Source organism: Antechinus flavipes, chromosome 1 (genome assembly GCF_016432865.1).
Source record: "Antechinus flavipes isolate AdamAnt ecotype Samford, QLD, Australia chromosome 1, AdamAnt_v2, whole genome shotgun sequence".
Lineage (NCBI taxonomy): Eukaryota > Metazoa > Chordata > Mammalia > Dasyuromorphia > Dasyuridae > Antechinus > Antechinus flavipes.
The window spans coordinates 5,082,054-5,108,530 of NC_067398.1; the positions used below are offsets into that span (position 1 = coordinate 5,082,054).

At 53.6% G+C, this 26,477-nt stretch overlaps 1 protein-coding gene across 1 annotated transcript in view; it reads right to left on the reverse strand.

Annotated features, from left to right (window-relative positions):
- The window catches only part of HECW1 (HECT, C2 and WW domain containing E3 ubiquitin protein ligase 1), a 183,928-nt gene that overhangs the window by 83,144 nt on the left and 74,307 nt on the right, over positions 1-26,477 (reverse strand). The window contains 2 exon segments of the mRNA XM_051978484.1: positions 11,548-11,642; positions 21,247-21,354. Of these exon segments, the coding sequence (XP_051834444.1) occupies positions 11,548-11,642; positions 21,247-21,354 (203 nt within the window).

Here is a 26,477-nt window from a genome sequence, read left to right on the forward strand (position 1 = left end):
TAAGAGATTCTTGGTAACCTTACAGAGGACAAATTCGGGAAGCAGTGTGGCTGGAGCCAGCTCACAAGGAGTCGAGCTGAAGATGGTTGTGAATATGCCCTTCACGTTACCACAGATGAGTTGCTGCAATAAGCCACGTAAAGGCAATCATGACTGGACAAGAGGGGATCAAAGAAAGGTGGGAGTCTGAGAGCTCTCCTGATGGGCACGGGATGCTTAAGAGACCGAGAGGAAGTCTCCAGCGGATGGGACAGTCTACCTCTCGAACATGGCCAAGAATCCTATCACTGGTGAGGAGCCGGGGCTCCCTCGTGTCTGAGGAGCTACCCCAGCGACAAGCACAGGTCCACACTCTATACATGTTCTCTATGTGGCAGGTCCACCCCAGATTGGCTTCCTGATGGGTCTGTGGTGAATGGTGTTCAAACAGAACACTTACAATGTCAGGGCTCCCACGGCCACCCCCAGGCTGGTGGGCACACAAAGGTCCATCTGGAAATCCTACTGACCTGCTCTGGGAGGCAACCCCCTTCCGGGCACGTCATGGTAGTTGGTCTTCTTCCAGGATGCCCCTGGCCAGCATCACCGCTGGGGAAGCTCCCAGGAGCCCTGAGTAAGCCGGGAGCGGGCAGACGCATGAGCTCACACCGGTGCCTCCAGCACTGAAGGCTCCCAGCTTTCCCCTTGCAATCAGGTGAGCAAGCATGGGAACCTTAAGTCCCTGGTGGTCTATCAGCAGACTTCGCTCACTAAGTGTTTCTGTTGCTGGGACCACTCCCTCACCTAGGAAGAGAGTGCACTGGATCTGGGCCAGACTGGATCAGGACCCTGGCACTAAGGGTGGGTTCTGAGTCCCTAGCAGCCCTGAGATTGCTGCTGAGCTGAGTCCTAGCTCCTTAAGGGGAGGATGCAAGAACTATTCACCCTCCTCCACCCTACCACGGATGTAGTTTGGGAGCTGACATTAATGATCTACTACGAGTTAAGTATTAATTATTATGAAGAGCTGTAGAAGGGTTTTAGCTGAGCCAAGCTGGGCACAAGCAAGCCCAAAGGTTTTCTGCGGAGACCACCCGGCCGGGACCACAGGAATAAAAGCAAACAAGAGCAAGACCACTGGAAACATACTAGTCTCTTTTAAAGACAATTTCTATTGATTCAATTTTCTCTCTCCTTCATATCCCAATCAATCTCTCTCCCTTCTTCAATCATTATTGGAAAAGGTTTAAAAAAAAGGAAGAGACACTATAGCAAAATTAGGCAAGATGTCACCTGGATGCTTAAAAGCGAACTTTTTTTGATGATCCTCGGTCAAGGATTAGAAAGACAAGAATAATAAGAAAATTATGGGACAGGACTTCATGGTAAGTGGACCTGGCAATAATGGAGTCCAGACATGAGTAAAGTGAGGTCAGAACAGAGATTGCTATGAGAGCAAAGAACTGGTTTAGGAGGAGAGAGGGAGAAGCGGAGGTCGAAGAAATGGGGATTTTGCCCAAATAGGAGAATTTCAGACTTTATGATTTTAAAGTTTCATAAGATGGTAAGTAAGACCTAAGGGATGGACCCACTTGTGAATGACCGAGGTGGAGCAGAGATATAGGTTGTGGGAATGAGGCAATTGATAAACTCTTGGTCTTGGGTGTTGGGGAAAACATTTTTGGAAGACATCCATGGAAGGTCCTGTCTATGAAGACAGGCTTTGGGCTGAAAAGAAGTCCGAGGCCCTTGATGAGCTCCTCAGGAAGACTTCTTTATGAAGAGGGCATCCGTTGTCAGGCTTTTGTGACGGATTGACTCATTTTCCTGAATTACCTCTCCTTCTTTCCTTTCTTTTTGAAAAAAGGAAAATCTTTGTTTTGGACAGTTTGCTGGACAGGAAAGGAAGATGGGAAATATAGGAAGGAAACTGATAGAAAAACAAAAGGTGTTGATTATATATTGTTGTTGTTTTTTTCAGAAGATGGGTAGATTTTCGAGTTTCTGGGTCAGGTCATAATGGATATGTAGAGTGATGCTCAAAGGAGAAGAGGTTGAGAAGTGATGGGAGCAAAGGGAGGGTCCAGAGGAGGCGCCGGGAGCATCTGTGCTGACAGCTCCTTGGTCCAGGGTAGGTTGGGGGACGAGAAGGGATCATGAGGGAGTAAAGTTTCAATACTCAAGAAAGGATTGACCAGAGAAGAAGCGATTCCCAGAGAAGGTCACAGGAGGCGAGGAGGGAGGGAGGAAAGAGAGCTCAGTCAATCAATGAGCAAATACTTATTATAGCCATGCCTTGAGCTAGGGTCACAATAAAGCTAGTCCTGCCCTCACAGAGCTTACATTCTCCTAGGAGAAACAATGGTAGGGACAAAAGTCTATGCAAGTCCTAGAGACCCGGATAACAAGGCTTCCAGGCACCAAAGGGGAGAGGGCAGAGACCTGGTGTTGGCTCAAGAGGATGAACTCTGCTACTGACTGAGCTTCGTTTCCTGGAGTGCTCATCTCTCTGACTTTCTATTCAGTTCCCCTGTTCTCATGAGCCAGATGCCCAAACGGCCTCTAGAAGTTTTCCCTAGGTATAAGCTAGACAGGAAAATGTGCCCCTAGATTGGAGAACGGCTTGGAATGTCAGAGAGGAAAAAGCTTCGGGGGGTGGGAAGGCAGCAGGTATCCTGAGGGTCCGGGGACTTCCTAGCATCCAGTCAAGCACTCGAATGTCCTCTCTTTTTCTGCTTGAAATACAAGTGTCAGGGCTTCCCAGTGTCCCTATGAGCTCAGTACTTCTGGGGCGGGGGAGAGGGGTTCTGGGATACAAAACACTGACCCAGACAGTGAAGCAACATCTTGCCGGTGGGCAGCCTGCCCAGCTGTTGGAGAGGGGAGTACAACATAGAGGGAGTTCTATGCTGTCACTGGTCACATGCCCTACTGATAAGTAGCCATTCATTCATTTGACAAACATTTATTGAGGGCTCCCCATGTGCGAGACAGAGTTCTGAGTAGTGGGGAGATTACAAAGTTGGAAATACTACAAAGCTCCCATGAGCAAGGAGCTTTTGACCCCAGGAGACCAAGCTCATCTTGGCAACTCTTCTTGCCTCAGGTGGGGATGGGGACAAAGCCTAGAGCTATATACAGCTGGAGATCAGTTTTTTGTCCCCCACGTAATAACCCCCACAAGTAAACACTTTTCCTCTATCTTAAACTTATATGGATTTTGTCAAGAAATACATCCACATTCTTGTCTGTAAATGTTTCCCAAATTATTTCCAAACCTCAAGTAAACTGTGAGGGCCCTTTGATGTCCTTGATGTAAATAAATTGATTTTTCTGGGGCTTCTTCAGCAGAAAAGAAGAAACTTCAGAATTTAAATCACTCAAACTCTCGCTAATTACAAATCACCCAAAGGGTTCGGTGCCACTTTCACTGATCAAACACACTGCCTGGAATCTCTCCCTGGGGGGATAACACTGAAACCCCTTTGAAGAGGGGAAATGAGCCAGAGGGGAATTCTCAATGCCATCTAATCTCTTCAAACTTCCTTAGATTGGTGGAGGCTGTCTCGGGAGTTGAGAGCTTTTCAGAACACTGACCTGAGTGTTGGAAATTAAATAGGATATGAAATGTCCAGAGATCTTTTGAAAATTATTTAATCTGGCCTCAGACACTAACATTTCTTAGCTGTGTGATCCTGGGCAAGTCATTTAACCCCAAGTGCCTCAGCCAAAAAAACAAAAACAAAAACAAAAACAAAAAACCAAAACATCACCACCACCACCAACAACAACAACAAACAAAAAAGAAAATTATTCAATCAGCCCGCTGGACTTTCAGGCCTCAGCACACTGTCTGACACATAGCAAGTGTTGAATAAATGCTTGTGGATGGATTGGGAGGTAAAAGTCTTCTTCACCCTCTAGTTATCCTGTGCACCAAGGACGGAGGTCTTCTTCACTTTACAGCAGGTGCTAATAGATGTACAATGAACCAAGATGGAGGCCAAGTACTTGGAGGAGGTCCTGTTTTTGTAGGAGGGGCTGTGGTACTTTTACTATCCTTGTGTCTTTGGTCAAGTCACTTTCTTTCCCTAGGCCTTGTTTTTCTAATATATAACATGGAGTATTAGATGGTATCATCATTTTGTTGTCATTGTCATCACCTTCATCATCACCATCATCATCATCCCTATCACCATCATCATCACCATCAGCATCACCACCACCATCACCACTACAATCATTACCATCCCCATCATCATTACCACAATTATCACCATCACCATCACCATCATCATCATCCCTATCACCATCATCATCCCCATCACCATCACCATCATCATTACCACCATTATCATATCACCATCACCACCATCATCCCCATCACCATCACCACCACCACCACCATCACCACCACCACCACCATCATATCACCATCATCATCCCCATCAGCAGCATCATCAGCATCATCACCACTATCATCACCTTCATCATCATCACCACTACAATCATCACCATCCCCATCATCATTACCACCATCATCATATCACCATCATCACCACCATCATCATATCACCATCACCACCATCATCATCCCTATCCCCATCATCATCCCCATCAGCATCAGCAGCAGCAGCAGCACCACTATTATTACCTTCATCATCATCACTACCACAATTATCACCATCATCATCACCACCATCATCACCATCCCCATCATCATTATTACTAGCATCATCATCACCATCATCATCACTATCACCATCAACACTATCATCATCACCCCCATCCCCATCCCCATCATCATCATCATCACCAATCATTATTTCAGTTTACAAAGCACTTCCCATACATTATTTCTTTCATCTTCACAACAACAACAACCCTGTGAGGTCAGCACTATTATTCCTGTTTTACAGATGAGTAAACTGAGACCCAGAAAGTAAAATAACTTGGCCATGGTAAGATGGTAACGATCAGAAGTAGCATCTGAGCCCAGGCTTTCCAGGCTCCATGGACAGTCCCCATGAACTCCGTGAAGGCAGAATCATCATCTTTCCTGTGGTTCACATATTTTTCATAGAAATTACTAGGATCTATTCTTGGGCTGGCAGAACTTTTTTTCCTTTTTTAGTCCTTATGTTATTTGTTACCAAGAGTAGTTAGCATCTGGTTCTCTATGGAGATGGATTCGTTTTCTCAAGATTCAAATCACGGAATTTTTCTTGTGTTTTGTTTTCTAGGCTTCAGTCAAATTAATCAATGAAAAAGCACTTGTGTGCCATGTACTATGTATGAGAGGAATGGGAACACACAGGAAAGAATGAAACATTGCACACAGTAAAAAAAAAAAAAAGAAACACAAAGGAGTCTGGGAGATTGGGACTCTTTGACAGCAAGAGCTGAGCTTTGAAGGAAACTAGATTTTTTTTTTCATGTGGTGATGCTGAGGGAGTGCATCCCAAGTAGGGGGAGCAGCTTATGCAAAGGTGTGGAGGTGGGAGACAGAACATGATGTATGAGAAATAGCCACAAGACCAGGTGGGCTAGACTGAAGAGGGTGTGAAGGGAGGAGGATGCAATCAGCTTGGAAAAACCAAAGAAAATGGCTGAGTTTTCTTAAATCGATACTTCAAGGATCTTTGATCTCATCATTGGGAGCTCCTTTGACTGATGAAGATTGTAATCCTTTTAAGCCAAAAAGATTCTATTTATGATTTTCTGTAACTAGAAATGAGTATCTTGAATACAATTGGAGCCTAATCCAGACATTCACTCAACAAGTATTTATTAAGTGCCTACTACTTATTAGACATTGTGCTAAACCATGGGGAAACACCGTCCTTTCTTCAAGGAGCTACCAGTCGAACGGGACAAACTGGAAATATCTTGGTACCTACAAGACAAGGAAGTAGAAGATCATTTGAAGGGGAGACATGAACAAGTGGAGGGAGCAGGAGGTGGGATGTCAACTGAGTCTTCAAGGAAGCCAGAGAAATAAATGCTTGAGGATCCGCTGATGGACTGGTTGCCCACACAAGTCACAGAAGCAGAAGCTCATCTGGAAGGGATAGCAGGAAACGTCTAGTCCAGCCATTACAGCTGAGGAAACTGAGGTTCAGAGATATTTGTCCGAGTTCATGGTAGAGCCGACATGTTAGACTACGTCTCCTGATACCAGGTCATGTATTTCATGATTACATGTTATTTATATCCATTAGTACTATTATCATATCATTGCTTCCTCTGCTTTCTAGGGACCTGCTGGAGATGCTTGGACATGTGCTCCCACAGCCTCTCTCTTCTGGACCTCATCCTCAGCATCATTACCCAGCCTCTCCTCCATTCCACTCACAGACGACAAAGCTCCAGTCCTCATTAATACTGACTCCCCCTCTCCGCTCCCTTACTCCCATGGGGAGCTCACTTCCTGCAAGCGCACGCCTCACTGGTCCCGGCCCATCTGCCTACAAGCACGCTCTGTCACGAGCACGCTCTTCGGGCCTCCCGGCATCAGAAGCCTGACTCGGGAGAGGGATGAGAAATGGCTGCCCTTCCTTTGCCTCATTCTAGCCAGGACAGTGGGTCCCTGGAATGAGAGCAGTGGAGAGAGCCCGAGTGGCCCCTTTTTAGGAGCTCCTTCCACAATGGACTGGAACCTTTCGATTCAAAGTTGTGGCCCCATGAGTCCAGCATTTGGGACTTTCTGTTCGTTGTGGGGCAGGACCCCTCGATCAAAGGTGAGCATTAACAGCCTCAGAAAGGCCAAACTTAGAATATTCAAAGTAAGGCCGTATGAGACCAGAAGGCACGCCAAGATGGCGTCAAGAGGAACCCCTTTCCAGGCCCAGGGAGACCTGGGACATTTCTATGGAGCTCAGGAAGGGCACCTGTGGGACCAGGTGTTTTGGCTGATCCACCTTTGAGGCCTTTCCCAGATCTAAATATATGATTCTCCGTGAGTTGGGATCAACCAATCGACTCAGCCCAAGCATTTATTAGGCACCAACTAGTGTGTCAGGCACTGAGCTGGGTGCTGGGATGCAAGATAAAAACACAAGTCTCTGTGCTCCAGAAGCTTAACCTATAGTGGAAGAAAGATGCTCTAAGGAGATGAGAAGCAGATGACCGGAGATAGCAGGCAGGGACCCAGAGGCAGACGGACGGTTTTCCTACGGACCACAGATTCTCTTCTCCCTCAGGCTCAGCAGGGGAACGGAAGTTGGGGGCATTGCCTCCTTCGGAGGATGGAGCCATAGGGATCCCAACAGTTGCACGGAGAAGCTGCCCTCTCCCGGGCAGCATAAAGGACCCCGGGAGCCATTTTCTGACCTTTCTTCTGTCAGGAGCTGGGAAGTCTGCTTGTCTCATGCCCAGGAAAGCCCAACTGAGAACTAAAGCAGCAGAACGTGGCTCTCCTCTTTCAGGAGTGATTGTGTGCCTTCCATGGGAGGATTAAGATTTGCATGTTTGTATTGAGCTGAAAATTTCCCTTGGTAACTCATGGGCTCAATAACTCTCAACTTACATTAAATTTATGAGGTTGTCATTGACCTGGGAATTTCCCCATAGTCCAGGAGCCTCATGGTTTCCATTAAATCTCTTCTCTCCTTTCCTTCCCCTCCAGCCCACTTCCTTTCTCCCCCCACCTTGCTCTCTTTTTCTCTCTCTCGCTCTTTCTGTTTCTGTCTCTGTCTCTCTGCCTTTCTCTGTCCTCTCTCTGTCTCTCATTGTCTCTGTCTATCTCTGTCTTTGTCTCTTTCTCCCCTCCCTCCCTCTGCCTCTGCTTTTGTCTGCAAATTGTCCCTCCTCCATGCTCCCTTTGAGTGATCTGGCTCCTCCCAACTCCCGGGTAAAACCATAGGAAGTCTCCCTCTTTAGACCCTGGGTTGCTGAAGACCAAAGACTATTCTTTGCAAATCCATCACTAAGTGCAGTGCTTAGTCCATAGTAGACAAGACTAGGGCCATGGCCATGTATTAAGCATTTACTGTATGTCAGATTTGCCATTAAGCACTGGGGATAAGACAAGCAAAAAAAGTTATCTGCTTCCCTGAAGGAGCTTCTATTCTAATGAGGGAAAACAATGTGCAAATGGCAGCTGAAAATCAGGGTTGGGGGGAGATAATAGTATGGAAATCCAGAAAGTTGGAAGCAGGGCAAAGAGGAGAATCGAGTTTGGCCAACCGTCCCTCGTTCTACGGCTTCCTTCTGCTCTCTGAGTAAACTTCAGACTCTTCTGCCTGGCATTCAAGGACCATGAAAACAGTGGGGATGTCTTGTTTTTTTGAGCCTTGACTCATTAAATATGGAGGATCTTTATGCTCCTATCCAACTGTATTCTTTGCCTCTGAACGTGCTCTTGTTCCCACCTCCATGCCTTTGCTTACTCAAGTCTTGAAAAGCCCTCCCTTTCTATTAGTACCCACCAAATTTCTCCTTATTTTCAACGGCACTTTGAGTGCTGCCTACTTTGAGAGCAAGGATGGTGAATCAATAGCCATCTTGCTCTCGGGCCATCAAGTACTTTTCCTGGTAGCTCTCTTGGGCAGTTGTCATGGAATCTTGCATCTTTTCCTCTACTGGACTCCTCGGATGCAAGCACGGGGACAGTTAGATGGTGCAGCGGATAAAACACCAGTTTTGGAGGCTCCAGAAGAGCTGCGTTCAAATCCAACTTCAGACACTGACAAGCTATGTGATCCTGGTCTGGTCATTGAACCCTTAGTGCTTTAAAAAGCCAGCAAACAAGCAAAAAAGAAAGGAAGAAAGAAGCAGAGCATGGGTCTTGTCTAAATCTCCTATGTCTCTAAACACTTCTCAAGATGTGCTATAGACAATGCAAGATTAATATTGGTGAAAGCAGGAATGGTTTCATTCAGGTCCTATTATGTTTCTCAGAGGTTGGGTTGGCGATCCCTCCCTCACCCAGTTCCCTCTGGGCCAGCCTAACTTGGGGCTAGCTCCAATAACCTTCAGGAAGTCACAGAATGAACTAGAAATTCCCAGTAATTTTTACAAAGCACAACATGACTCTTCTAACACAAGCAGGGTGTGGGGACTGCACAGAGACCACCCTTCTTCACTGATCCGGTGATAGCTGTGCAGGGCAGCCCTTGGATGTAGGCAGAGCAGGCAGCTGTCTACACTGTCCCACCTCCCAGGGAGAGGGCATTGGGTGGCTTTGCCTTCTCCCTGGTTGGTGTTCAATGCCTCTCACGAGGCCTAAGGCTTTCATTTGTTATACTAGAGGGTGGAAAGAAAGACCCCCAGATCAAATTTTTAGAGGGAGCAGAGGGGAGAAGAGGGGGAGCCTGTAACAGCCCGTCTGGTTTCTACTATTCCCCAACCTTCTCCTGTAACGTCTCCTGAGGAGGAGAGTGTGGACCTGACAGTGCTACCAGAGGAGTGCAAGCATGGGACCAAAGCGCAGCTTCCCCTCTGGCAGAGCAGACCCTTTGCAGCCGGAACTTCCTGGCTTCTCCTCTCCATTCCGTCCTTGCTGCCTTCCTGCCCTCCTGGCCATTTCTCATCCCAACAAGCCAGTTCCCATCTCCGAACCTTTGTCCTGCTGTCCCCTCGGGCCTTCTCACCTCCCCCCCTTTTAGAAACTTGAGTCCTTTAGGATTCAGCTTAAACTCCCCCTTCTATAGGTGATGCTTCCAGCTGCTGGCACCTCACTTCTGAGACTACCTGTGTTGATTGTGTACTCTCTTGGCCTTTAGAATGGAAGTTTCCTGAGATCAGGACTTTTTTTTGTCTTTTTTTCTTTGTATCCCCAGAGTTTAGCACCATGCCTAATGGTGCTTAATAAATGCCTGTTGACTAACTGGCTGTATATTAGCTTAGTGATGTCTCTGAGAGCCAGGATGGCTAAGTTTAGGAAGACTGCTCACTGGCTGCCGGGAGGATGAATGTGTAAAGGAGGATGTGAAAGTGTCCGACCCACACTTTTCACAAATCCCCGAAGGATCTAAGGGAACCTCAGAACACCAGGCCCACTGACAGACACCCAACAGGTTTGCCTAATGATCAGGCCTATGGTCCTAGCTTGTAGCCTACAGCTCAGCTTCCCAAGTACCTTTCTATGAATGATTCCTAAACCACTTCCTGAGACGGCAGTCCAAGGGCCCCCATTGATGGTAATTCTAGAACCAGCCCTAGAGCTGGCATCCCTGGGGCTGTCCTAATGCGGTCTAAGTCCAGCCTCGGGCTCATCCATGAGGATGGGGCAGGGACTCAGCAGCAGCGATTCTGGGTGTGGGGGTGGAGGGAGAGTGGCGCTGGGGACAGAGGGAGGATTGTGGAGCAGCCGTCCTAGTAGCTGCTTCTGGGAGGGATTGGCTGAAAGTCTGGAATGCCCAGGGAAGAACTGGCAGGGATATAGCCCAGGGGGTCATGACTTTAAAAGATAAATGGAAGCCATCAAAAGAACCGACACCAAATGCTTTTATAAGGGATTCCCTAATCAGGAAGACAGGAGGAAGCACGTGAGATTCCAACCTCAGATACTTCAAGCTATGAACAACATACGCCACAGTAATAGGACGCCCGGGGAATCAGGAAAAGAAAATCAGTTTGCTTGGGGACAAATCAGGGCACGTTCCTTTGACCAAATGAATCACAAAGAGCATAAACATTTTCCTTGTCAGAGGCCAGTCCCCAACTTTTGATGAAAACATCCTGGTATATTAGTATTGGCTGAAAATCCACCCCCGCGTTATTGGGGGGCTCCAAGTGCACACATCTTTGACTCTGTGACATCCCCGATCCCATTCTATGTGATTCTAACCAGACCTAGCTGAGTCTTTGGAGAGAAAACTGCTTATCAGTGAGATGAGTCATTAGAGGGGAAGGGAGGCCCCGCTATGTAAAGGGTGGTCAAGCTGGTGGTGGGAGGGTTCTGGGAGTGGGAGCAGCCAGCACAGCCGGTTCAGATGGAGGAGGTGGAAGGAGCCTCCAAGGGATAAATAGCCCGAATACAAAATTCAGTGGACTCCTCAGAAGAGACACATTGGCCAATAATTTCAGGCCAAGCTTGGGCCTGGGTGTGGTAGAAGAAGGGCAGATTGGGAACAAGTTAAGGTTTTTAAGATTTTAGGACAATTTAGAAGAAAAATGCATCTTGTGGGACTATACTTTACTTCTTAATGTTGCTGAGAGTCACCACTTCCTCCGTAGTAGAGGGATTTCCCAGCTGGTAAAAACTACTGAAATGCTATCATTATTATTATTGTTATCAGTAAGGTTTTTCTTTTCTTTTCTTTCTTTCTTTTTTGTTGTTGTTAAGGCAACTGGGGTTAAGTGACTCGCCCAGGGTCACACAGCTAGGAAGTGTCGGGTGTCCGAGGGCAGATTTGAACTCAGGGCCTCCTGACCTGAGGCTGGTTATCAGCAAGTTTTAAAGAACAAGATGCTCGCAGTAAAACTGATGTATCCATGGGCTGGTTTTCTCCCTGCTCTCCCATGCTTGGCGTCATTCACCATTGGAAGAAACTTGAGAGGCAAAAAAAGGGCAAAGAAGGAAGCTGACTTGAAGGAGGGGGAGGGGAGACCGGAGAGACTTACAGGAGCCGCCGAGTTCTTGACCGTTACGCTGGGGGTGGTCGCCCGCAGAGCCCCACTCACTCCATGGTAGTATTTGAAGCAAATCTTGGTTTCAGCTGAAAAAGAAGAAAACGGGGACTGAGATGGGACGCCCCAGGGCCGCCAACCTGGCCGTCCATCGCCAGTTAATTAAAAAAACGTTTGGGCAAACTTCTCAATCGTAGTCTTTGTCTCCCCCTAGCGGCCAGGTGAGGTTCTGGAAGAGAGTACCACCTGGCCTCTTCCCACCCTGCCCCCATTCCCTGGGACTAGACCAGGTGGTTCTTGAGCGTGAGAGCCTGAGTGAGAGAAAGGCGCCTCTCCAGGGCCAGGACAAGCGCCTGCTCGGGCTCAGGAAGGCGCCCTCCTCTCCCGGAGGTTTCACAGTAGCTTGCTAAGCTCTCATTTCTTCTCAGCTCTTGGCTGCATTTGACATTGTTGATTAGTTAGTGAAAAAAACATTAAATAGCTGCTGTTTCAGGCACGGTGCTAAACACGGGGGATACAAAGAAAGGCCAGAGTCAGTCTTTGCCTTAAAAGGGTCTAACGGCCGGGCGGGGGAGGGGGGAACAACTGTGTAAATCCAGGCTGGAGGGAGGATAAATCGGAACCAGCCAACAGAGAAGGCACCAGGATTCCGCCTTCTTTGTTACCTTTTCCTTCCCCTCTTGGTAGCCCCCATGCACGGACCCACCCCCTCCCAGACCACACATCCAGTCCCGGTCTCTTTCCTGAGCTTCAGCTCCTCGTCCCAGGCCACCATTGGACATTTCAACCGGGATGTCCCAAAGACATCTTAGAGTCAGCAGGGCTGAAGCTGCGCTCATAGTTACACCTTCTGCTCTTCAAGCCCCCCCGTTTCTGTCGGAGGCACCCCCATCCTTCCAGCAATCTCTTATACCTTCAACTCCTGGCCAGAAGCTGCTGTCTCTGCCTCGGCCGCTCTCCTGTCCAAGGTCTTCTCCCATCTACCTAGCTCGCGCTCCCGTCCAGGAGCAAGTCAGCCTTCAGCTAGGTCACTGCAGCCGCCTCCCAGCCTCCCACTCCCCCACCGGCCCCACGGAGAGGAAAGGGCCCCCAGGGGCTCTGAGCTACAAGACAAACACTCCCGTTTGGTCTGGAAAACTACCCAGCACCTTTCACAGCATCACCGTACACTTGTCTTTCCCATCCGCTGTGATCTGCCACGATGGCTCCCATCCTCTGTGATCCTAACACAAGGTTCCCATTCCTTGGGATCCAGCCGCTGGCCGTCTCTGCTCTGTCTCCCCTCCTAAGTCTTTGTCCCCGCTGCCCCTGATGCCTGGAATGCCGTCCCTTTCCCTTTCCCTCTTCGAGCTCTCTCAGTCTCTTTAAAAGACATTTATCTCATTTGATACAACAATCTTGGGAGGCAGGTGCAGTATTATTGCCATTTTGCAGATGAGAAGACTGAGGCAGAGGAGGTTAGGTGACTTGCCCAGAGTCCCACTGCTCCAAAGGATCTGAGAAGGATCGGAACGCCGGTGCCCCTGACTCCAAGTCCAGCCTGCACCCCCGGCTGCCTCCCGGCTCTCTAAGAAAGACTCGTTGGTGGGTTGGTGGTTGATTCCATGAGTATTTGAAGTGATGACTGTGGTCGAGCCATGAATAATGTTTCCATGAGACCCTGAGCTGTTTCGGGAAGAAACAAAGGGCCCCGGCCCGCCAGCCCTCAGCCTCTCGGGCACAAGGACCCATGAGCCAGAGAGGGGCGAAGCTCAGGGGGCTGAAGAGTGGGGGAGGGGCCTTTACCACCTGGGGATCAAGGACAACTTTGTGGAGCGGTTGGTCAGCCGGGCCCGGGAAGCCCCCCGCAGCACCCGGAGTACCAGGAATCATCGGCTGGCCCGGATCCAACAGCCTCAGTCAAGAGAAACATCCTTGTCTGAGGCACCGGGACTGGGGGGAGCCGGGTGGGAAGGGATCTCAAAGCCTTAGAAGTGCCGAGGCAAGGAGAGACCCCCAGCTTTCTCTTGTCCCAGGGCGCCCGGAGCAGCAGAGTCCCTGGCACTAGAGACTCCAGGGCTGCCTCCATCGCTAAGGCTATGGTTTCTGGCTGACCTGCAGCAGACAGGGAGACTCAGAGCGGGGGCTCGTTCTCCTGGGCTCCCACTAAGAGCATTCCAAGGCTGGGGCAGCTGAGAGGTGCCAGGGGGCCGGGATGACAAGGGAAGCCCCATTTTTCTGTCAGTGACTTGGCAGATGTCCAAGTCATTTCAGAACCCGTGCTCAGAAAACTTGGTCTCACTCTCCTGGTCCCTGGATGGCCTGACGGGAGGACGTGTCCCAGACTCTCGGGGGGACATTTTGTACTAACTGGTATTACTTCAGTAAAGCTAGCCCCCCCCCTTTAAAATAAGTGAGTCTGAGTAAATATCAATAATTACGGAGGGAAGCACACAAGTGGGGCTAATAATAGTCACTCGGCTTCAGTCTCTCAGCGGGGATGTCACACACACAGTCCACAAGGGGATGGGGTCGCCCAGACTGAGGGTCCCTCTGGTCAGTGAGAGAGAGGTGGGGGAGCCAGCCCCTTACAAGTAAAACCGCAGCCCTCTCCCCCGGCCAAGGAAAGAAGGAAATACCCAGCAGCCCCTCCTGCTCCGTCCTGATGAGCCAGAAACTTGCCACTCGGCTCTCCCTCAAGGCGCCCCCGGGCAGGCGTTCTCCCAAGCTCGGGGCACTTGACATAGATGTAGGTCAATAAATATTTTATTGAACAAATTAATAAAAATGAGCTGGGGAGGGAAGTTCTGACTCTCCTGGAGATTTCCATGGAGACGGACGCGGCGACGGCCGGGGCTCACTAATGAGCACAAAAACCAAAGGGCCCCCGGTTTTCGGCCGTGCCCGGGTGAGCTCCTTGGGAAGGGGAGGGGGCGCCGGGCGGGGACGGGCCGAGGCTCTGGCTCGCCGGCTGGGAGAAGAGCCCGGCATCCGCCTCCGCCTCTCCCAGCGGAGATTGGCTGGGCTCGGTTCCGGAGTCAGGACTCAGTCCTGGACGGAGAAAGGACAGGGGCCGTCTCTCCCCCAGACACGTCCCCGCCGCCTCCTCCTGCCCCCACTGGGCCATTTCCCCCATCTCTGGCCTTGTGCCCCCGGCCCCTTTTGGAGCCGCTGTCCCAGGCCTGTCACCAGCGCCCTCCGGGTCTGAGGTTTTGTTCTTCCCTTGTCACCAGACCCATTTCCCGGCCGGAGGGCCCTCGTTCTCTGAGAAGAGGCCCCTGGGCTCCCAAGATGGCGCCGTTTCCTTGAGACCCTCCGGCGGCGGCTCACATCAGCGGGGGCTCCTCCCAGAGCCGCTGCCCCTCTGCCCCCCGCCCATCGCTCGTGGCCCTGCCGCCTGGGCCTGGCCCCTTCCCGGCGGCCGGCCCTTCCAGACCAAGGACAGTCTCAGGTCCCCTCAGGGGCTCCCCTGTTTCAGCCCAAACAGCTTCAGGTTTCCGGGGGACGATTCCGGGTCCTTCTCCCCCGGGGGAGGGGGTAAGATGTCAGAACAGCCTCTTCTCAGGGAGGGCCGCTTTGGGCCAGCGGGGAGTGGGGCAGGAGGTGCTCCTGCGGAAGTCAAAGGGCAGCTGGGCCGTCCTGGGAAAGTCCCTTCGTTTCCCCTGCCTCAGCGACAGCCCCGGGGATGTTCCCAGAGAGGATGAGACCCCTCCCCCTTCCTCAGTCTTTCCCCACTGTTTTCCTGCATTGTCTTACCCCACGAGAAGGCAAGATCCTTGAGGCATCTTCTGCGGGTCCTCCCTCACCCCACGGCTGCTGTACATCAAGTCCTGTGGCTTTGGGGTCTCCGGCGTTCCGCCCGCCTCCCGCCCTCATTATCTGTCCCCAGGGATCCCAGGGTGTGGCTGCCCCTTGTGGCTTTTGCCCGGGCGCCTCCCCTTTGGGACTGTCGGTGGGCGTCCCGCGGTTCCCCCCTCGCCTTCCCGTCCCTGTACCCTCATTCCCAAATTTTAGTCTCTGACCCTTGGTTCTTAACCGGCGCTTTATTCCCCCGGGTTCTCTGCTCCCGAGGCTGTGTGAGGCGGCACAATCCAGATCCAGAAAAAGACACCGAAGGGCAGAGAAGAGCCAGGAGGGGGCAAAGTCTCCGAGAGGAGAGAGGATTCAGGGGAGAGGTGAGCGACGGTCCCGGAGGCTGCGGGGAGACGGAGCAGGCTGAGGAGCGAGGAAGTCAGACTCAGCACTCGGGATCCCGGAGACTTGGGCGGCGCGCGGCGCGGGACTGCTCGCTTCAGGGAGAGCCCACTTCAGACCCACTGTAGGTTTTCTTTGCTCGTGGGATTCCTGGTGCTCTCGCCTCAGATTCACAGGGAATTTCCTCCTCTTTGCATTTTTTCTTACATCGACCAACGGAACAGAAATTCTGGCACACAGTAGGTGCTTAATAAACGCCTGCTGCACCGAGGCGAATTTGCGGGGCAGGGAGTTGGCGCCGGCACGAGTTAGGAAAGCAGGAGTTCCTAGTTGCCTTAGACGCTTACTTGCTGTGTGACCCCGATAAATCCCTCGAATCCTCCTGAATTTCCTCATCTGTAAAATGAGCCGGAGAAGGAAACGACAAACCTCCTTGCCAAGAAACCCCCCCAAGGGGCCACAGAGTCAAGTATGACTGAAAAATGACTCAACAACCAGGCGAGTTAGAGACGCCCACGCGCTTGTTAGACCCCAATGGTCACTCAGTCAGCATTTATTGTGCGCCAGCTGTGTGCCGGGCACCGAGCGAGCCCCGGGGGCGCGGAGGGGAGCGATTCCTGCCCTGGATGAGCTTCCGGGTCCTTCCCCGCTCTGAGACCCTGCGATGACCTTGGACAAGTCGGCCCCTTCCGCTTGTCTTTGGAGAGGAAACTTTTGCTCATTTTCAAAAGGAAAGACAAAAGCTGCTTTTCCATTTAAGACCGTGTCACCCTCCCAGCCGCAGCCTGGGGGGAGCCAGAGGAATGTCTCAGCCTCTAGCTGGCTCTAGAACCCTCGATGGCTCCCTAGTGTCTCCCAGCCCAGCATCAGATGCCGTCACAGTCTGACTTTTCCATCTTGTATGTTCCACCCTTGTTCCTCCCGAGCCTGGAGCAGCCGGCCTCCCTCCCGGCCCCCCTCCCGGCCCCCCTCCCGGCCCCCCTCCCGGCCTCCCTCCGGCCTCCCTCCCGGCCCCCCTCCCGGCCTCCCTCCCGGCCCCCCTCCCGGCCCCCCTCCGGCCTCCCTGCCGGCCTCCCTCCTGGCCCCCCTCCGGCCTCCCTCCCGACCTCCCTCCCGGCCTCCCTCCCGGCCTCCCTCCGGCCTCCCTCCCGGCCCCCCTCCCGGCCTCCCTCCCGGCCTCCCTCCCGGCCTCCCTCCCGGCCTCCCTCCCGGCCTCGGCACGTGGCTGCTCTATCATCTGTCGGCGCTCCCTGGGCCAGGAGAGCCAGGAACCCGGCACCGGCCCCCACCGCTCGGGGGCCTCCCTGGCGGACGTTCCCCTCCACGGGAGCTGATGCTGTTTGCTGGATTTCTGGCACCCCCCGAACCCCAAGCCCCCCCTCCATGAGCACGGAGACCCCGGGGATCCCCTCCGCACTGTCGGCCTCGGAGGGCAGTTATTGCGGCCCGTGGGGGGGGGGGCTGCGCAGGAGGGACAGGAGGGCGGCCGGAGGCCTCAGAAGGAATGCTGACTTACCCGGGGGGTTGGAAGCCAGATTGCAAAGAGCAAAGGACTCGGCAAGGAACAGGGGCCATTGGCTAGACTCGGGTCTGTCAGAAGCTTGGCAGTGAGAGGGAGGAACGGGCTGGGGGGAGAATGGGGGGGGGCACAGGGAAGGCGCTGAAGATGAGGGAGACCCAGGCTATGGACACTGGGAGAAGTCAAGGGAGGAAGGAGGATGCTTGGGAGGGAGGCGTGGAGGCTGGAGCCAGTGCTGGGAGAAGGTGGGCGCGGGGCGTGGGGGAGGGAGGGGGAGAGGATGGGGGGTGCGGGCTGGGGGCTCATCACAAGCAAGGGAAGCTGCCATTTCTCACATCCCGTCTGTTGCCGAGTCTCCTCAATCCCATTTTGTGCCCTTGCCCCCTGACAGACGCCCCTGGGTGACCTCATCCCCACAAGCTGGACTCCTGGCAGCCTCTGCTCGCTCTCCCCGCCTCAGACCTTCCCCACCTCCCGCTCTGTGTCAGGGAAATCGTTTCAGGGCATTTCGGGGGCGCCCCTCCCTTACCCAGCGATCCCCAGGGCCCTCCGACCTCCAGGACAGAACCCTTTGCATGACTGACCCGGTCCCCCGCGGCCGTTCCAGAATTCCTAGACCCTCCTCCTTCCTCAGGGCTCCGGCTTCCCAGGGGTCCCTTCCACAAGATGGAAGGCTGCCCCGCCCCCCACGCAGAGGATTCTCCCTCCCTTCCACCCCCAGGACCCCCGGCTTCTGCAAGTCGCGGCCAAAATCCCCCCTCTAAAAGGGGCCTTTCCTGGTCCCGCCTGGGGCCTCCCGTTATCCTTCCTCTGGCTTGTCCCCCACGATCCTGGGACCGCCCTTTCCTGCCTTTCTTTGCCCCTGCAGCACCTGGTGCCCAGCAGGGTCTCACCCGCTGCTTACTGAGCGTCACACAAGTAGGGAAGGGCCCCATGTGCCCCCTGGACGCCAGCTCCTGCAGAGTCAGCCAGGGCAGCGGGGGATCCTGGCAGGGGGGAGGGGGATCCTGGCGGGAGGAGGGGGATCCTGGCGGGGGGAGGGGGATCCTGGCGGGGGGAGGGGGATCCTGGCAGGGGGGAGGGGGATCCTGGCGGGGGGAGGGGGATCCTGGGGGGGAAGGGGATCCTCAAGCCCCCCTGCAGCAGCGGCCGCGAAGCTCTCACTTTCCTGCCTTCGCAACAAGTCCGTTCTCTGGTTTGGGGGCAGCCATAAATCTTTCCTCCACAGGCCCACGTATGGCAGGGAAACTAATGGGCGACGTGAGACACAGCCAAGCTCCCAGTAACACACGGGGGAGAGGCCCTTGTGATTCCAGCCCCCCCCACGGTCTCCGCCATGGGAGCCTCCGGGCACGGGCACCAGCGGCCCTCTTTATCCCGACGCTGTCTGCCATTTGCCTCGAGCTGGCGCAGCAGGAGGCTGGCCCAGGAAAAGGCCCGGGGGCCAGCAGCCACGTGGCGCCAGCTGGAGGTGGGCCCTTGCCGTGGGGCTCCAGCCCCCTTTGACAACTAATGGTCCCCTTCCTCCTCATCCCCAGACAAGCCAAGGGCGCTCAGGGACAGTTATAGTCGCTCCAAGTAGCAGAGCAGGAGAACGTTCTGGACCGGAGAGCGCTTTTCTTGCGTCTGCCCCGGCCCCGTTCTTCCCAAAACTGGGAAACAGTAGCAGGAGCCGGACTCCCTTCCCCCTTCCCCTGCCCCCGTTCCCAAAGAGCTGCTGAGGAGGCCCCAGGCCAGCTGCAGCACCGGCGCCGAACAAGAGAGTCACCCCCACGAGGGTGTCCCCCCATTTCTCATCGCTTGGGGCGGCGGGATCCTTCCTTCCCGGCCTTCTGCCCCTCTGTGGAGCTCCCATCAGTCACCCTCCTCGCTGAGCCCCTCGCTCACACTTGCCCTGGCTCTAGTCCGGCATCTATTTTAAGAGTCCCCCAAGCCCGTCCATTTCCAGAGGACGGCAGGAGGCCACTTAGGGCGGGGACGGGGACTCAGTTTCTCTTCCCGTAAGACAATTTCCCAGAAATCGTGTTTCTCTTATTATCTGGATTTGGAGTCACAGAATCCAAGCGTGAAAACCAGCCCCAGAGGGCACCCACCCGTCTGTCCCTCCCCCTCTGGGAGGCTCCTTTTGACCGGGACTCGGACTTGGCGTCTGTGCCCGTCCCTTTCTCCAGATCCTGCTTCTTGGGGCAAACGCCCAGAGAGCCTCTGGCTCCAAATTCTGGTCATTTTTAGTGGCCCCCCCTCCTCCACATTGCATGACGTTGCTTCCATACTCATCAAACCCCAGCATTTCCTCCTGCGTTCCCGGAAAACTCATCACCGTTTCGGGGTTTAACCGGAGCATATGAACTTCTGACAGATTCTGAAAACGATTCCATTTTCATTGATCTCCTTTGAAATCTCACAGGTACGATTCCATGTATTTAAAAACGTGGCTCTGAGAAGAGTTCTTCAGGCACCCGGCCCAGACGGACGGCCAGAGGGGCCCACTGCGCAGAGACTAAGGACCCTGCTCTGCATCTCCAGCAGTCTCTTTCCCTCATCTCCACGACCCCGCTGTGCTCTGGCTCCCCTTCTCAACGCCGTTTCCAGTGCTTTTAGGTGTCCTTGCCCCCAACAGGAAACAGCCCCCGGGTGTGAAAGTCCTTCTCGTCCCTCTCTCCATGTGACCGACGTGACTTAGACCAGCCAACCACACAACCGGCTTCCTCCTCACCCTCCAGAGCCGTTACACAGAATCAGCACCTGGGACAGGGACCACCTCAACTTTCCTCCGGGTCACACTGTTGACACCCGGCGAGCTCATCGTCATCATTTGGCTCTGGCCATTAAAAAGGCCCAGGGAGGACTAGAGGGACCAGAGGGAGCGGAGGGAGGGGGCATCCTGCCCACCCGGCCAGCGGCTCCAATGTGAGCGTGCCCCCGGTGTCGGATCACACACAGCTCAGGCAGAGACTTCCCGAGCTCACGGAATTCAGAGAACTTTTGGATCCGGGCCTAAGTCCCCAGACTTGGAGTCGGTGTCTTCTTGGACGCGGTAAATCCCAAGGGATTTGATCAAAATTCCCATTCATCAGAGGAACTGAGAACTGACTTCTTAGAGTGAATTATAGCGAACGGAGAAGGGTGAAGATCTCATTTTAGAAAAGCTAGAATTCAAGCTCCTTTTTCTGTTTCCCCTCTCCTCCCCTCCCCACTGCCCAAAGCTCTGGATGCAGCAAACGTTCTAAAGGAGCTCGGGATTCGCAGGAAACGGCTGAGGGGCCTCGGCTTCCACTTCCGACCTCGGCTCCTCCGGAGCAGCCCCTCCTACCCAATGGCTCTGAGAGGGAATTTATACTCCTAAGGAAACGCCCCCGAAAACCTTTGAACACGAATTCTAGAAAAGGGCCACACGATAATAACAGAATATTCCACGGTGACAGAATTGTGTAGCCCGCCGCAGCACAGCACAATGATGATAATTGGTGTAATAACAGCTTGCGCTTATATAGTGCTTTAAAGAGGGCAAAATACATGTTAGTTTATCTGATTCTCACAGCCACCCGGGAAGCAGGTAATATAGGATTCCAGTTTGACAGGTAAGGAAACTGAGGCTTCACCCCTGAGTGGTCCAGTGATTTACCCAGCGTCCTACACGTAGTAAATGGGGGGACTTGGATTCGGGTCTCCCAGCGTCCGGGTCCAGCACTATGACACCTGACTGCTTCACACACAGGCAGCCCCCCCCCCCATTTCCCACTCACCCCTTTCTACATTCTCAGTCTCAGCGTTGACAGATAAAACGGGGGCAGCTGGTGGGCTTCTCCTGCCTGAGACGCCGGGGTCCCTTGTGACTCACGGAGGTCAAAGCAGCAATTACCCGGATCCACCCGCACCTCCCCACTCCCCCCAGGCTACAATTGAAATACCTCCGGCAAGCTCCTGCCCCCCTCCCCCCACCGTGGTGCATTTCCAGAAGGAATCGAGATGAATCTAGGGAAGCGGCTGTGAATACTCACGCTCCACAAAGTAGGAACTGGCGTCGATCTTCCAGATGATCTGGCCCCGGTGAGAACCACTGACTCCGCGGTTCTTGTAGTCCAGGAAGTTTTCAGACAAGACCTCATCTGGGTTCCCAGGAGGGAAGTGGGAGGGAGGGAGGGAGGAAAGGATGGGGAGAGAGAGAGAGAGAGAAAGAGAGAGAGAGAGAGAAAGAGAGAGAGAGAGCAAGAGAGAGAGACAAGAGAGAGAGACAGAGAGAGACACACACACACACAGAGACAGAGACAAGAGAGAGAGACAGAGACAGAGACAAGAGAGAGAGACAGAGAGAAGAGAGAGACAGAGACAAGAGAGAGAGAGAGAGACAGAGAGACAGAGAGACAGAGAAACAGAGAGACAGAGGCAGGAAGAGAGACACAGAGAGAGAGAGAGAGAGAGAGAGAGAGAGAGAGAGAGAGAGAGAAAGGGAGGAAGGGAAGGAGAAAGAGAGATCAGAAGCATGTTCAGAAAAGATCTATCTACAATTAAACAAAGCCAGTTTAGGCTTCATCTATTCATTTATAGGACTGCTGAGCTCGCTACACTCCTAATCCTGTGTTTTTCTAAAAGAAAACGTAATAATGATAACTATTATTTAGATTATTAAGGTTTGCAAAACACTTTACAAATGTTCTCTCATTGGATTCTCAAACAAACCAGTGAAGTAGGTGCCCTTATCTCCAATTTACAAATGAGGGCGGGAACTAAGTTAGAGATTAAGTGACTTATCTAGGGTCACACAATTGATAGTATTTGAAGCAAGATTGAACCCAAGTCCTCCTTACTCCGAGGTTAATGCTATATCACAGTTGCTTTGCCTAGGTTTTCTAGCCTCAATTTCCATATCTGTAAAATGGGGCTGATAAGGACCCAGAGAGAGACCTGCTCTTTGATTTCACTGGTAAAGACAACTCCCAAATAAGGACCCTCCCCCCAAAGCCTATCTGCACGTCATCCACAATTTACAGCTCGGAGATGTTGCCAGATGGGAAGTGAACAGAACCAGGAAAACAATTTCTAGAGTAACAGCAATTTGTAACGAGTCAGCTTTGGCAGGCGTGATAAATGATCGAGGCAATGAGCAGCCGCGATTCCAAAGGACTCGGGATGATGCAGCAGGGCTGCCCACCGCGCCCAGATGGAACCGTGGTCTCAGGGGAGCCCCAAGCTTATTCTCTCCTCCTTCCTCTCCCCCTCTCTTTCCCTGTCGTTCTGGTATCTCTGTGCCTCTGTCTCTGTCTGTCTCTGTCTCTTTCTGTCTGTCCTCTGTTTCTGTCTTTCTCTGCCTCTGTCTCTGTATGTCTTTGTCTCTGTCTCTCTGTCTCTGTCTGTCTCTTTCTCTCTGTCTGTCTGTATGTCTCTCTCCGTCTCTCTGTGTTTCTCTGTTGGCTGTCTGTGTCTGTGTCCCTGTCTATCTGTGTCCCTGTCTGTGTCTGTGTCTGTGTCTGTGTCTGTGTCCCTGTCTGTGTCCCTGTCTGTGTCTGTGTCCCTGTCTGTGTCTGTGTCTCTGTCTCTCTGTCTGTGTGTTTCTGTCTGTCTCCTCAGTCCGAGTCTCTCTCCTTCCCTTGTTGGTTGGTTTCGGGCCCGGCGAATGGGGAGATCCGCTTTGTGTGACATCACGGTAGCGCTGTTTGCTCTTGTTGCCTTCTGGGGGATGGGAGGAAGTGCCAAGGGAGAGAATTTGCCTCCCAGAATGAAGGAGGATGGAATGGGAAACTCCCCAAGTCTCAGAGAGCGGCCCGGGCCGGGATGGCCGAGGCCGGAGCCGCCTGGAGCTTCCGGAGCTGGGTGGGGCCCGAGGGCTCCTAGCTGCCCCCCAGCCCCGGGACTCGTGCTGGGCCTGGGAATAGAAGCGGGGCCGCAGAATCGCTTCTGTGTCCCGGGAGAACGAAAAGAGGCTTCCGGGCTGACCCCCACCCCGTGCCCCCCCCCTCCAGCCAGAAGCAGAGCGTGCTCCCAGTTCCCGTTGCTTGTCCAAATCCCCGGCCCTCTCTGGTTTCGTTTGGGGTTTGCAGCTATTAACAGCCGATTCTGGAGGCCCCGTTCCCGAGGGAAATCCCACTGGCGGGAAATCCCGGCCTGGCCTGCGGCGCCTCGGGCCGGCTTTTCGGGGAGTCGGTCTTGGGCCGGAGGTAGAAGGGGCCGGTCCCAGACACTGGTCGGGCCGCGCAAGGTCACAGCTGGACTCTGGGGCTCAGCTCTGAGGTTCGGGGAAGTCGGTGCAGACACAGGCGGGCGCCGCGGGCACCGAGAAACCAGCACAATTCAATGAATGTCTCAGAGAAGGGGCAGCCCCCCCCTCACACACACACAACGTGGGCTCCCCTCCCTGGGCGGGGACAAATCCTGGGCACAGACCAGAAACTCGGGACAGTCCAGAACCAGGACCCGGTGGGGAGGGGGAGACAGAAGCCTTTTTGGAGAAAGCCTCCGAGGGAAAGAAGCATTCTGGGAGGTGGATGGGGGGGGGGGCTGCCGCTCCGGACCAGCCATCCAAGAAAGGAGGCGCCCCTGAGCTCCCCTTGACTCAGTTGCCTGGATGTAGGTGCACAAAGTCTGGGTAACAAGGAGTTCAATGACGACCGGCATTTCCACAGCGCTTTAAGGTTTGCCCTGCACTTCTTGGGCGTTCTCTCACCACGTCCTCACCATAACCCTGGGTGGGGGTTATCCGGGAGCTGTGGTCCCCGTCTCACCATCCAAGGCAGGCAGAAGGGAACCGCCCAGCGCCCACCGAGGCTGGATTTGAACTCGTGTCGTCCTGATGTCCGGCTTAGTCTGATGCCTCTTAGCTGCCTTTACACTAGTAAGTACGTGATCTGGATTTGAACTCGTGACCTTTACCTTTAACACTAGTCACTGTAGCCCCTGAGCTTCTGACATAAGAAGGCAAACTGAGCCTCGGTTCTTTCTGAGACTTGGTGGGACGGGATGCTCCCATGGGCTCCCACGGGCTCCCAAGCGCTCCCATGGGCTCCCACACGCTCCCACGGGCTCCCATGGGCTCCCACACGCTCCCACGGGCTCCCACAGGCTCCCACACGTTCTCACGGGCTCCCACGGGCTCCCACGCGCTCTCACGGGCTCCCACGGGCTCCCACGCGCTCTCACGGGCTCCCACGGGCTCCCACGCGCTCTCACGGGCTCCCACGGGCTCCCATATGCTCCCACGGGCTCCCACATGCTCCCACGGGCTCCCACGCACTCCCACGGGCTCCCACGGGCTCCCATGGGCTCCCACGGACTCCCAAGCGCTCCCACGGGCTCCCAAGCGCTCCCACGGGCTCCCATGGGCTCCCACGGGCTCCCAAGCGCTCCCATGGGCTCCCACACGCTCCCACGGGCTCCCATGGGCTCCCACACGCTCCCACGGGCTCCCACAGGCTCCCACACGTTCTCACGGGCTCCCACGGGCTCCCACGCGCTCTCACGGCTCCCACGGGCTCCCACGCGCTCTCACGGGCTCCCACAGGGCTCCCATGGGCTCCCACGGGCTCCCACGGGCTCCCACGGGCTCCCACGGGCTCCCACATGCTCCCACGGGCTCCCACGGGCTCCCACGGGCTCCCACGGGCTCCCACGGGCTCCCACGCACTCCCACGGGCTCCCACGGGCTCCCAAGCGCTCCCACGGGCTCCCATGGGCTCCCACGGGCTCCCACACGCTCCCACGAGCTCCCAGACTTTCGAGTGGATGCAGGGTGAGGGAAGAGCGTATGTTATGGAGCACCCAGGAAGGGTATGGTAGAAAGCGGGTGGGTGAAGATCCATGAATTGGCAGTAAAATTATCATTGGGGCGCATTGTATCGATGAAGGCGAGAAGGGGAACGGATGAGAACTTCAGGAAATGGTCCCCAGCCTGGCACATGCCCCGTGTGAGAGCCGGGACTTCTCTCCCTCCTTGTTACCGCCGAGCTCTGGACCTGAAACCCAGGCTGCCTCCAAGGTGCTAAGTCAGGGAAGCGATGGAGACACCGGCTCCCTGCTTCAGCCTGGGTCAGTGTGATTGGTTTGATCCCCCGAGGAGACGCTGTGGCCGGAGCTTGGAACCAGGTACTAAGCGCAACTGAGGAGACCGTGGTTAAATCGAGGTAGCATCGATTTCTTCCTCCCACAAATAACGGTTTCCTGGGATGTAATGGTTGGTTTGTGCCCAGTGTGGGGCACGGAAGGAGAAGCTCTCAGGGCCAGAAGCTCCCGGAGGCTGAGGCGGATTCCTTCCATCGCCCACCTTTGTGGTGGCCGCAGGCTGAAGCACAAACCCTTGAAATTCGGAGATTCAGAGAACGAGAGAAGACCGAGACCGTGGGGGGCTCCGGCCTCCCCCACAGAAACCAAGACACGTTCAGGAGGAGCTCCAGAAAGCTGACCGGCCCCGGGAAACGAGACCAGACTTTGAAGGAGCCAATAAAGGATTTGGGCGTTAACCCCTGGCTGCGCTTGTGGTGGTTCCTGAGCTGAAAGGAAGGCTGCTCCCAGAGACCCCAGGAAACCGAAAGGGAGCATTACACGCCTTCTTGCTCCTTTCTTCTCTTTGCATCTGTCTGTGTGTCTGTCTGTCTCCATCTCTGCGTCTCTCTCGGCTTCTCTTTGTGTTTCTGTATCTGTTTCTAACTCTCTCTGTGCCTCTGTCTCTTCCTTTTCTCCCCTCTCTCCCGACAGAACAGAACAATAGCGTCTTGATTAGGCTTAATGATAAAAGTGGAAATTAGCTTTTTGGATCATTCCTCACCAATGAGATGTGACACCTTGCTGGGATGCAAAAGATGCGAACAGCGAGAAGAATGGGAAGCGACCACACTGTGTTACAGAGAAAGATGGAAAACCAGGAAGAGCCTGACAAACTACTTGGGGAGGATAAATTTTAAAGATGGAAAACCAGGAAGAGCCTGACAAACTACTTGGGGAAGATAAATTTTAAAGATGGAAAACCAGGAAGAGCCTGACAAACTACTTGGGGAGATAAATTGTAAAGATGGAAAACCAGGAAGAGCCTGACAAACTACTTGGGGAGGATAAATTTTAAAGAGTTTAGAGGAAGGATATATAAGGTTTCCTGGACTAAAATTATATAGGGAATGCCATTACAAGTTCTCAAAAATGAGATTCTTAATACTCCAGGAGAAATAATTATAATGAGAAGGAAAAAGACATGTTTCTCCCCCCGACCCTCACCAATTTTTATCTAAGCTTTTCAGTTCTATCCATC